Here is a 12,918-nt window from a genome sequence, read left to right as displayed (position 1 = left end):
GACCAAATGGACCTAACAGATATACCTAGAACATTCCATCCAACAGCAGCAGAACACACATTTTTCTCAAGTGCATATGGAACATTCTTCAGGATAGATTATATGATAGGCCATAAAACAAGTCCTAACAAATTTAAGAAGATTGAAATCATATCAAGCATCTTTTCTGACCACAATGATATGAAACTGGAAATCAATAACAGAAGAAAAACTTCAAAACTCATAAATATGTGGACACTAAATAACATGCTCCTAAACAACCAATGGGTCAAAGAACAAATCAAAAGGGAAATTTAAAAATATCTTGAAACAACTAAAAGTGGGAAACACAACATACTAAAACTTATAGGATACAGCAAAAGGAGTTCCAAGAGTGAATTTTATAGTGATAAATGCCTACATTAAGAAAAAAGAAAGATCTCAAATAAACCAAAATGTAAATGTCAAGAAACTAGAAAAAAGAACAAATTAACCCAAAGTTAGTAGTATGCATAATGGGAGTACCAGAAAGATAGGAGAAAGAGAAAAGAGCAGAAAAATATTCAAAGAAATAATGGCAGATTTCTCAAATTTATTGAAAGACAATAACCTACACATCCAGGAAGCTCAAAGAATTCCAAGTAGGATAAAGACAAACAGATCCATAAACAGACGCATTATAGTAAAAGTGTTGCAGGTTAAAGACATGGAGAAAATTTTGAAAGTAGTAAGAGAAAAACAACTTGTCACTTACAGGTGTAACCCCAATAAGATTAACAGCTGACTTTTTGGCAGAAACAACAGAGGCCACAAGGCAGTGACATAATATATACAAAGTACTCAAAGAACTGTCAACCAAGAATCCTATATCCAGAAAAGCAATTTTTCAAGAATGAAGGTGAAATAAAAACTTTCCCAGATAAAAATAGAGAATTTGTTGACATCAGACTTGCTTTACAAGAAATACTAAAGGAAGTTCTTCAGGCTGAAGCAAGTGACCCTAGATGGTAATCTGAATCCACACAAAAAACAAAAAGCACCTGTAAAGGTAATTACATAATAATAAAAAAGTAAAAATGCATATTTTTCTCCTTTGCATAACCAATTTAAAAAGCAATTGTATAAAATAATATGTATATGATATAATATTGGGGCCTATAATATATAGAAATGTAATATATTTGCCAGTAACAGCACAAAGCAAGTTGGTGGGAGCATAGTTGTATTGGGCTAAAAAAATGCCTACAGATAAGGTAATAATTATAACAATGTATTGTTGGGTTTGTAATATTAATAGATCTAACATGTATAACAATAACACCACAAAAAGGAGGGGAAATCAATGTGGCTACAGTTATGAGCCACAAAACAACATTTCAGTCAATGATGGACCACATATACAACGGTGGTCCCATAAGATTAGTACCATATAGCCGAGGTGTATAGTAGGCTATACCATCTAGGTTTGTGTAAGTATACTCTATGATGTTCACACAATCACAAAATCACTTAACAATGTATTTCTCAGGACGTATCCTCATCGTTAAGCAACTCATGACTGTATATGACAGTAATATTACTCTCATATATATTACTAAATATATTACTGAAATTGAGCTAGTATAAATGTGAAGCTGATTCTGATATGTTAAGATGTAGATGATAAACCCTAGAGCAGTCACTAAAAAACAAACCAAAAACTCAAAAAAAAATACTGGAAAAAATCATTAAAGAAATTAAAATACTGCATTAGAAAATATTCACTTAATGACAATACAAAAGAAAGCAGTAAAATAGGAACAGAAAAACAAAATAGACATGAGACATATAGACAACAAAAAGTAGAATGGCAGATGTAAATCCTACTATATCAATAATAACATTAAGTATGAACGAATTAAACAATTCAATCAAAAGACAGGTTATCAGACTGGATAAAAAACATGACCCAACTATATGCTGTCTATTTATTTATCACTTTCTTTTATTTTATTTTGAGGAAGATTGGCCCTGAGCTAACATATGTTGCCAATCTTCCTTTTTCTTTTTTTTCCCCTCCCTAAAGCCCCAGGATATAGTTGTATATCCTAGGTCCTTCTAGTTCTTCTATGTGGGACGGCCCCTCAGCATGGCTTAATGAGCGGTGAGTAGGTCCGCATCCAGGATCCGAACTGGCAACCCTGGACTGCTGAAGCAGAGCACACGAACTTAACTGCTACGCCACCAGGCTGGCCCCATATTTATCACTTTAAATTCAAAGATACAAAGAAATGAAAAGCAAAAGGATGGAAAAAGATAAATCATGCAAAGAGCTACCACAAGAAAGATGGAGTGGCTATGTTAATACAGACAAAATAGACTTTAAAGCAAAAAATGTTATTAGAGGCAAAGAAGGACATTTCATAATGATAAAAGGGTCAATCCATTAGGAAGATATAACAATTATAAACATATATGCACCTAATTACAGAGTACCAAAATACATGAAGCAACAACTGACAGAAATGAAGAGAGAAATAGACACTGCAATAATAACAGTAGGAGGCTTCAATATCCCACTTTCAACAATGGTAAAGAACAACTAGATACAAGATCAACAAGGAAGCAGAAGACTTGAAACACAGTATAAACCAACTAGACCTAAAAGACATCTATAGAACACTTTACCCAACATCAATACACATTTTTCTCACGTGGACAAGGAAAATTTCTAGGACAGACTATATGCTATGCTATAAAACAAACCTCAATAAATTAAAAAAGAAATAATACACAGTGTGTTTTGCAACCACGGTGGGATGAAATTAGAAATCAAAAGCAGGAAAAAATTTGGGAAACTCACAAATATGAGGAAATTAAATTAGGTCTCTTGATATGCTTTTCTTCAAAATCTTTCATAATTATACATATTTAGCATTTATTTTGTGTTTATCTCCCCCCTCCTTCTCTCCAAAAGCTCTCTGAAGGCAAGGATTACGTATATTTTGATTACCACTGCAACTATAACACAGTGTCTGCCATATAGTATATATTCAATATGTATTTGTGGAATGACTGAAAGTTGAATAAATGACTGATATGAGAATGGAGATTCCTTATTTATTTATTCATTCCACAAATACTTATTGAGCACTTATTTTGTGCCAGATCCTAGAGATATAATAGTAAAAAAGACAAAATTTCTTTTTTTTGTAAGACAAATAACAAATAAATAGATATATAGTATCAGTTAAGTGTTTTGATGAAAAAGCAAAACTCTGACGTTGTTATTTTAGATAGAGTGGTCAGGTAAAAGTGGTCATCTCTCTGAGATCACATTTGAGCAGAAACCTGAACATACTGCGAGAACAAGCCATGAAATATTTGTGAAAAGAGCATTGTAAGCAGAAGCCATAATAAATGCAAAGGTGCTGAGTCCAGAACGTCTTCAATGCACTGGGCTTGATAAACGGTCAGGATTCTGGTGGGTCTGCAGTGAAGTGAGGAAAGGGGATGAGGACAGAGAGTAGAGAAGGCCATCTAGGCCCTGGGAAGGACTTCGAATTTTATTCTAAATATAATAGGAAGTCACTAGAGAGCTGAAGCAAAAGCTTGATACAACTGACTTATGTTTTAAAACAATTACTCTAGCTGCTATGGGAAGAATAAAAAGACTGTAGAGAGGTGAGGAGAAACCAGAAGGCCAGTTAGGAAACTACTGCAGTCATTCAGACCAGACAAAAAGTACAGTGAGTTGGACTAGGGTGGGAGCAAGTGGAGTTGAAAAGCAGTCATAGATTCTCAATGTACTTGGAAGGTAGATGAATTAGACTGAAAGGTACAGGAAAGAAGTATCTAGAATTACTGCAAGATTTTTTGGCCTAGGTTAACTAGGTGAATAGCGGTGCCAGGTACTCAGAATGGGAATAGTGGGGAGGGAAAGATTTGGGGAATGTCACAAGTTCAGATTGGATATGTTACACTTGAGATGCCTATTAGATACTCAAATGAAGATATGTAGAAGGTAGTTGTGAAACCGAGGAGGAAGGAGTTCAAGTTTCGCTGGATTAGGATGAAACTGTGCCTGTGCCTGTACCCACAAGGTTAACGTGGGAAACAAAGTAACCAAAGTTTCTGAGCTTGCTCTGCAGAGTAGCTTGCTGACAGCCCTCTGCCTGACTAAGCATCTGGCAGGAGCATTGAGCAGTTGCCCCTGCGCAGAAGACTCTTCCAACTTCAGCCCCCAGGGCCACATGCACCCCCTGCCCGTCTTATTCTCACAATGTGCTCTGGAAAAGTGCTTAGAACTGCACATAGGCAAGCTACTCCGTGACTGGTAGAAAGATAACTTGTCCTCTGCCCAAACGGTTCCTTCTGTCCCAGATAAAGAAGTAACTGAGGTTTTCTTCAATTCCTCAGGAATGTTGCATTCAGCAGATCTGCTATGGAGAAGCACTCAACGTTCTGCGGTCATCCATCCTCTGACATTTCTGAGTCCCCTCCCCAAACCTGTTTGCCTTATTTCCAAAGTCATTTCCAAATCAATTCCCCTTTAAGATAGGTTTTCTGAGGATGATAGTTCATCATCTTCCGATATGCTAGCTTATGGCTTATTAAAGTTCTTTCTCTACCATCCCCAGCTTGATCTTTTATCTTGCAGCAAGCAGATCAAGCCCTTGCTTGGTATCAGTTGGATATACCAGTCTGCATTGAGGGGAAAGGTAAGATTATTTCATTTAATCTCCTAAAACTCTGATAAGATAAATATTGTTTTCTATATTTTACAGAGGAGGAAACTAGAGCATAGATAAATTATATGACTCACCTAATGTCACCAACTATAGCAGCAAACTCTGGGGTCAGGGTTTGAAACAATCCATTTGACTCGAAAGCTGAAATTCTTTCTACCATATCTCCCCCTTACCCTACACATATGTACCTTGTATCTTCAATTCAAAGTTTAATGATAAGCCAGTCCTTCCTTGATTTGTGCCTGGGTCTTAATTTATAAAGGTGATTGAGTGACAGAGAGGTCAACGCCATCGAAAGAAAAGTTTAACGTTACTCACAGTTCCGCTAGAAAGGAGAGGCATGCCATGCCATGCCGGGCCACGGGGAAGCACCAGTGTTAGGAGGCAGAAAGGAGCCAGGGGAAGGCATGGGCCACAGCCTTTCTTGGGGTTTCCACAGGAAAGGTGAGGCAGGGCAGGGTAAACCATTTAGGATTGGCTAGTTTGAATAATTCCAGCAGACTTTGGGGCATAGGGGCTGTCTCTAGTTGCCTGGTACCTGGCCCTGGGTTGATTTAGGACAGAGGAATTATCGGCTTGGGTGTGAGAATTAGATAAAGGAGGTAGTTGGGAGTATGGGCACAGGATTGGTTGGTTTGCATATGAAAGGCGTGTTCACAGATGAGTTGTTAACTAGCTAGCCCTGGGAAGGGCAATTTCTTCCTGGCCAGCTAGGCCTGCAAGATGTCAAAACATCACAAAATATAGAAAATAAAAAATACGGTTAATATACTCTTCCAATCCAAATTTAAAACTCCATCATTACAGGTTTGCTCTGACTTCAGATGCTCTTAGGTAAGAACATCATAAGAAAGAAGTCCAACTACCTCAAGTTCTTCTGTAAAAACAATGGTACATATACACATACAAAAATGTAGGGTCATTAAAAGCTTAATGGGAGACCAAAACAATGGGACAAACTGGATTCTCTAAGGTTGCACATTAATAATTACCTATTATTTCTAAAATTTAGAAAAAGGGAAAAGATATACAAATCAGACAGAAAGATCAGAGCTTCATCTCAAAAAGCACCCAGCCCAGGTAAGTTTGTGAAGTAAGAAACGTTAAGAAAAAGCAAGAAGACACTGCACTCCCATTGAAAAAAAAGAATTAGTGGCTAGCCAACCAGACCAAGCCACAGCTAGCTTGCCTAAAGAGCCATCAACAACTTGTCTCACACCAACCCAGTAATTGGTACCTTTAAAATTTTATCTGAGACCTGCTCTCAAAATTTAAACGAACACTTGCTGGTTGCATCCAATATGACTCTCCCCAGACGTTTTCTAGGGAATAGGAATTAGGTGGTATAATCCACATGGATAGATTCCACTATTCTATTCCATTTAGCCTGGGAAGATTCCAACTATCTTTCTTCACCATGGACACAGGAACCTAAGTTTGGCTCGAAGTGCATCCCTTGTGTCACACCCAAGTTTGGCCTCCCAGGAACAGAATCACGAAGCTGGGCACTGAAAACCGACCACACCTCACTCCACTTCCAGGCAAATCTCTGAATATGCAGATACCCAGACCTGGTACCTTTCTTCCAGCATACGTCGTCCCCAGTCCCCTCCCCAAATAACCACTCGAGATGGAGACAGAGACAAGAAACGAAGCCTGAGCCCCTCCAGTGCAACTCGGTTCCCCGCTCCGACCCTGAAATCAGCTCCCCCGCCTCCAACCTGAGCGTGGGCAACCTCAGGTGCCGACCCCCACTTGGCCCGGTCCCAGGGCCTGGGCCCCTGCTGGTCCAGACTCACAGGCCCCAGCTAGACAGGCTGGATCCCACCGCCCTGGGATGGTCCTCAGGGCCTGATCACTCGTGGAGAGGGAGGCGGTAGAAGGGTCCGTACACTGACAAGCAAGGCGACGCGCAGAGCACGCACAAGGCCACACATCCCTCGCCCGCGGAAGGGGAGGCCGTACCGGGCTCGCTGCGCTGCTTCTCCGGGCGGCTGTCACGACAGAGCGCTCAGGGGCGAGGGGTCCCGCCAGGGCTCGGCCACCTCACGGATCTCACCTGGAGCGGCTCCGCCGCGGCCCAGCAGCCCTGGCGCCTTCTGATTGGCTCGGCCTCGCCCCTTGCATATTCGCTTCCGGGTGAGAGGTGCCTGGTCGCCACAGCAACCGAGTCGCACTGGGTGCTGAGCTAGCGTTTGGTTTCCTGCAGGCCGCCGAGCTGGCGGCCCAAGGGGAATCGCAGAGTCAAGAAAATCTTTCCAACACGTCTATGTCAAGTGAGTGCCCGCCTCGCAACGCCCCGAGCGCGGTAGAGCGCCTTTAAGAAGAACTCGCATCGAGCCAGAGCTCGGCTCCTAGTAACACCAGTGCGGGTGTGACAAATTTCCTGAGCGTCTACACTGGGGGTGGGGTGGGGGCGCGGAGAGCCCCTGGCCTGGGAATCAGGAGACGTGGATTCTAGGTCTGATTTGGCCGTTCATTCGCTGTTGTGACATCTTAGGCAAGTGCCAACCTCTCTGGGTTTCAGTTTCCTCTGTAGTGTCAGATGGTCGCGATCTCTTAGGTTCCCTCTAACTTTCACATTACAAAGCTTCGAATGTGGAACCATTTAAGGGCAATTGAAAACAGTTCGGTTTCTTGTATGATCAAGTGCTCTGCTTAAAAAGCGTTTAACGATTGCTTCCCAAGTGCCGTTCATTCACTAGGCATTCAGTTCCTACCGGTAAGTACTAAGCACTGAGCTGGACACTAAGGTGAGAAAAGAGATTTGACTAATCCGTCATCCCTGACCTAGACGAGCCCGTATTGTGATGGGGGATTCCGGCACAAAAGCGCTAGTTTAATAGGGCCCTGAGTACTATAGTCGGGATAGGCCCACAGTATTGTGGGGTCTCCTAGAGGAGTCGGGGTGAAGGGAGAGAAGAAAGGCTCTGCTCAGGTGAAACCTCTGTTTTTCTTTGTGCCTCTTTCCGGGAAAATTTTCAACCTTGTATTCCAGTTCACTAATTTAGTTTTCAGTTGTATCCATTCTGTTATTCAGCCCTTCTAAGGAGTTTTATTTCACCAATTATATTATTCATTTCTTAGATTGCCAGTTGGTTCTCTTTCGTAACCACCTGTTCCTGCCGCAAGGATTCTATACGCTCCTTTTCTCTATGAGGATGTTACAGCATTTTAAAGTCTTCTACCTATTGTGTTATTAACTCTTTCCTCAAAGAGGATGAACCTCCAGCCTTTCTCAACTGGCACCTAAATTAATTTTTAAATTAAAAATATCAGTTCCTTTGCCCCACCCATAGAGATTCTGAATCTGTAGGAAAGGGTAGGGCCTAGAAACTTGCAGATGATTCTGATGCATGGACCATACTTTGAGTAATATTCTAGTAGACTCTATTGTCCTGGAAGTTAGAGTTTACTTATCTTCTCTACATACATGTTTTCTTCAGTATTGGAAAAAGTTTCTCGTGTTTTAATCCACTAAATGTCCCAGGGCTCTGAGGCATAGATTCCTCACTCCCACCTCCACCCCTGCCCCCACCCCTCTGTCCTGTGGTTTTCTTACTTCTTTTTTCACCTGGTCTCCATCCCAGTCTCATTCTGTTTGGACCCCCAATCCTACTCCTCCTCACTTACTATCTTTCTTTATTTTCTATTTCCTCCTACTGCCAAATCAGAGATTCCTCACTCTACCTTACCTCTGTGAGACAATCAATAGATCATATAGGCTACCCAAAAGAAATAAAAACTTATACATGAATGTCCATAGCAGCATTATTCATAATAGCCATAACTGGAAACAACCCAACAGTCCATCAACTAATGAATAAATAAAATATGTTCTTTCCATACAATGGACTATTCAGCCTTAAAAAGAGATGAAGTACAGATACATACTACCATATGGATGAACCTTGAAAACATTATGCTAAGTAAAAGAAGCCAGTCACAAAGGACCACGTATTATGTGATTCCATTTCTACGAAATGTCCCGAAGAGGCAAATCCGTAGCGACAGAAAGTAGATTAGTGGTTGCCAGGGGCTGGGGCGAGGGGTGGCAGGGAATTAAGGGAATGGAGCATAACTGCTTATGGGTACAGGATTTCTTTGGGAGGTGATTAAGATATTCTAAAATTAGATTGTGGTGATAGTTGTACCATTCTGAATATGCTAAAAACACAGTAAACTGTAATTTTAAAAGGTAAGTTTTGTGGTATGTGAATTATATAGTAATAAAGCTGTTGTAATAAACAAACAAATAAATAAAAATAGATCATCTAGACAAAAGTATTTATTTTCCCAGGACCCTACACTAAACTATGGGAATTGCAAGTAATCATGATATGCTTGTGATCATATGAAGTGAGTCGATTTGGTTAACTCTTACAGCACATTTGTTATAGGTCTTATGACATAAAAATATTTAAGTTTATGTGACTTTTCTTAAATCTTTTAAAACAGCTACAGAAGTGTATAAGATAAACTTTATATTTCCAAATGGAGACAAATATGGTAAGCATACATTTCAATTACTTTTTCTATACAGACTAAAATTAAATAGCTTAAGAGCAAAAAAATGAGACTGTCACATTTTATAAAACTACTATTGGGATATTAACTTCATTAAATAAAATAACATGGAAATACTAATTGGTGAACAGATTTTAAATCTAAACTCTAATGTTGTCTAGACAGTATCCCTTGGAAACCTATGGGATCTGTCAATCTTTCTGGCCCTTGAGCCTCAGTGGTTACAAGACCTTTTAGGTCCATGGAGCTCCTCATCTCTGGTCGCATTGGTTTCAGCACTAGGGAGCCAAAGAGACCCATAGGGGTGCAGTTGTGATTAGGCCTGAACATAAATACTTTATTATTTAGTCAAACAGAGTTCTTGTTTATAATCTTCAGTATTTCTCTATGTTTAGATGGTGACTGTACAAGAACATCTTCTGGAATCTTTGAGAGAAATGGAATAGGTATTCATACCACTCCTAATGGGATTGTCTACACAGGAAGCTGGAAAGATGACAAGGTAATATTGTTCTGTTGAACTCTGAAGTGAATAAGTAACCTTATTGGTTAAATGATTCCAAGCATTTTGTCATTAATCAAAAACACATGTGAGTAGGCTATACAATAAAAATAAATGATTATATTTAACATATATGAGTAATATTAAACTCATGCAGAGAGCTAATCATCATCATTATCATCTTTCTCATCTCCTATTCTTTGAGTAAACTAAACTCATTACATAATTTTCTCATTTAATCCTCATAGCAACCTCTTGAGGATGATACCGTTAATACTCCTATTTCACAAATGAGAGAAATCAGGGTCAAGTTTCTTGCCCAGCTAGTAAGTGATGAAACAAGAATGTGTACCCAGGTCTGCTTGATTATAAATTTTTGTTCTTAACAACATTTTTATACTGTTTCCTGGGCTAACTAAACTGGTTGCCCTTTAAGATTTTTCATATATTCAAGGTATCTCAAGGACCCCTATTTTCACCATTATGGACCCCCAAAATGTTCAAATGCCTCAGCTCAGGAACATTGGACTTGGCAGGCTTCACAGAGAAATATGTGAAGGACAATGGTAAAAATGTTGTCTTATTTTTGTGGAAATACAAGGTAATACAATGATAGATTGACTAATAACTAAGTGGATGGTAGACATATGTGTACCTTTTTGAAACTGAAGGTTAGTTACTGAGGTCATTTTCCTTTGTTACAAACAGATGAATGGTTTTGGAAGACTTGAGCATTTTTCAGGAGCAGTATATGAAGGACACTTTAAGGACAATATGTTTCATGGATTGGGGACTTATACATTCCCAACTGGAGCAAAGTACACTGGAAATTTCAATGAAAATAGGTAAGCTTAAAATAAAAAGTCACTGTAGTTCTAAAAGATTCTTTTCAGCCATGTTTGCTTAAATATTATATTTAGTTAATGCTAAATATTCTTTTGCAATATATTTAGTTAAAATATGTTTATAATGTATTTTGTAAGAATTGTTGGGTTATTTTGGGAGGAAAAATGTAAGAGAGGCTAAGACCATCATGAGCCTCCAAAAGAAAATATCCTTCCTGGTGATTATCTGTTAGGCTTTTCATTTATTTCCTCTTGACTCCTCTATTCCTGTAGAACTTTTTGCAGTCAGCTTGGAAATGGAAAGCTTGTCACAATTACTGAGAAAATTTAGGCCAAAAATTACTTTCCCTTGAAATAGCTTGACAAACTTTTTAAAAAACAGCCTTGGGGATAATTTCATAACTGTTTATTTCATTTTGACCTGATATGTGTGTACACTTTTACTAGGCTAATTTTTAAAATGTAAGCAAAATTAGTTAATTTTCCAGTTGTAGAAAGGTACCCACTGTTGTCCTTTCTGAGCATATGCTTGTAGGAAAAATGAAAGTGAAATGAAACATTAGCACAATTTTACAAGCTTAATCTTCACCCTGAATACCATGCCATGTCACCCAGAGGTTCATGTTCATTTATAATACCCCTTGATTATTTCCAGAATTGGAAATGCAACCTACAACCTAATTGTTAGGTAGTACTTGGTGTGAATACATTTTGAGGAGGGCAGAAAAGTGTTCACCTATTTTGTTTTTTTTTTTTTTAAAGATTTTATTTATTCATTTTTTTCCCCCCAAAGCCCCAGTAGACAGTTGTATGTCATAGGATCACATCCTTCTAGTTGCTGTACGTGGGACTCGGCCTCGCGTTGGACGGAGAAGTGGTGCCTTGGGGCGTGCCCGGGATCCGAACCCGAGCCGCCAGCATCAGAGCGCGTGCACTTAACCGCTAAGCCACGGAGCCGGCCCTGTTCACCTATTTTGACTCCAAGTCTATGACAATAACATATAAACTTTTTCCACTGATGTTAATAAAGTGAGAAAAATCTGACCAATGGGTTAAATGTCTGTTTGTTTATGTGAAGTGCATTTTCACCACTCCAAAGAGTCAGCACACACCAGCACAGAGCACAGCACCTCAAACATAATTGATAGTCAATAAATATTTGTTGAATAAATGAATAAACTAATATAAACTTCATTTTTTAGCTGATTGTTTTGGTTTTGTGTAAACTTAGCATATGTGATCCTAAAATCTTGGACACTAAAATTTATGTAATGACAGTGTTCATTTGGAATAGTAATGTTTTTTGTAAGATGTGAAAGCAAAAGCAAGATGCCAGATTTTAAATCAAACTTTGAAAGTGGAAAGATATAATTCTTCAGACATGGTATATAATATGCTAGACAATCTTATATCTGGATTATAAATTCTTGGTCTTGGTTAATGAACAAACTTATTTTTTACTATTGCAGGGTGGAAGGTGAAGGACAGTATACTGACATCCAAGGACTGGAATGGTGTGGTAACTTTCATTTCACAGCTGCTCCGGGCCTGAGACTAAAGCTCCATATGTAGATATTCTGCATTCAAGTTTTAATGTGGTAATTGAAGCTTTCGGTTGTAAGGAAAACAATTAAATCTGTCATCTGAAATAACTTCATACACTACTTCTATATTATAATTTTGGCAATAAAACCATCACTCATGCCTTTTTGAACTTTATTTTCATCATCTTATAATTAGTTTAGAATAAATTGTGATTCAATTGAGTTTGCTCATTTTAATAAACACGGCAGAACTATCCAAATCTTGGCAAAGTCCATTTCTAATCGTCTGCCTGAGTTTTGTCATCTTTAAAAAGTATATCTATGTGTTAAAGGAAAACATCAAGAAAATGAGAAGAGAATCCCCAGAATGGGAGAAAACATTTGCAAATCATATAACTAAACCTGATAAAGGTTTAGTTTCCAGAATATATAAAGCAGTCTTATATATAAACATATATAAATAAAAAGACAATCCAGTTTAAAAATGGGCACAGGATTTGAGTAGACATTTCTTCAAAGAAGATACACAAATGTCTAATAAGCAAATGAAAAGAGGCTCAACATCATTACTCTTTAGGGAAATGCAAATTAAACTCAAAATAAGATACCACTTCAGAAGCAGTAGGATGGCTATATTTAAAAAGACAGACAATAACAAAGGTTGGCAAGGATGTGGAGAAGCTGGAAACCTCAAACATTTCTGGTGGGAATGTAAAATGGTATAGCACTATGGAAAACAGTTTCTCAGAAAGTTAAATGTATAGTTACCATAGGACCCAGCAATTCCTATG

The 12,918-nt window shown here is 38.6% G+C and overlaps 2 protein-coding genes across 4 annotated transcripts in view; one reads left to right on the top strand and one right to left on the bottom strand.

The window, feature by feature from the left end:
• Window positions 1-6,789, bottom strand: part of DHX57 (DExH-box helicase 57) — a 59,379-nt gene extending 52,590 nt beyond the window's left edge. For all 3 annotated transcript variants that reach the window (XM_087436861.1, XM_004436729.3, XM_087436863.1), the window contains exon 1: window positions 6,675-6,789. The gene's annotated coding sequence lies outside the window, so the exon portion shown is untranslated. The remainder of the gene's footprint in view (window positions 1-6,674) is intronic.
• MORN2 (MORN repeat containing 2) lies at window positions 5,060-12,381 on the top strand. The gene is made up of 8 exons (XM_004436728.3): window positions 5,060-5,153; window positions 5,722-5,789; window positions 6,299-6,496; window positions 6,856-6,985; window positions 9,168-9,218; window positions 9,632-9,738; window positions 10,447-10,583; window positions 12,053-12,381. The coding sequence occupies exons 1-8, from the start codon at window positions 5,060-5,062 to the stop codon at window positions 12,153-12,155; spliced, it is 888 nt and encodes a 295-aa protein (XP_004436785.2). The 3' UTR covers window positions 12,156-12,381.
• The last annotated feature ends 537 nt before the right edge of the window (window positions 12,382-12,918 follow it).

This window comes from Ceratotherium simum, chromosome 11 (assembly GCF_057802395.1).
Source record: "Ceratotherium simum simum isolate JZ-2026a chromosome 11, ASM5780239v1, whole genome shotgun sequence".
NCBI lineage: Eukaryota > Metazoa > Chordata > Mammalia > Perissodactyla > Rhinocerotidae > Ceratotherium > Ceratotherium simum.
The sequence above is the reverse complement of the archived record's forward strand: the minus strand, read 5'-3'. Positions and strand labels throughout refer to the sequence as shown.

Coding starts and splice junctions, on each gene's coding strand:
- MORN2 (XM_004436728.3), top strand. CDS start 5,060: ATGCCGGGCCACGGGGAAGCACCAGTGTTAGGAGGCAGAAAGGAGCCA. Junction 5,154..5,721: donor TTGGGGTTTCCACAGGAAAG/GTGAGGCAGGGC, acceptor TCTAAAATTTAG/AAAAAGGGAAAAGATATACA. Junction 9,739..10,446: donor GAAGCTGGAAAGATGACAAG/GTAATATTGTTC, acceptor TGTTACAAACAG/ATGAATGGTTTTGGAAGACT.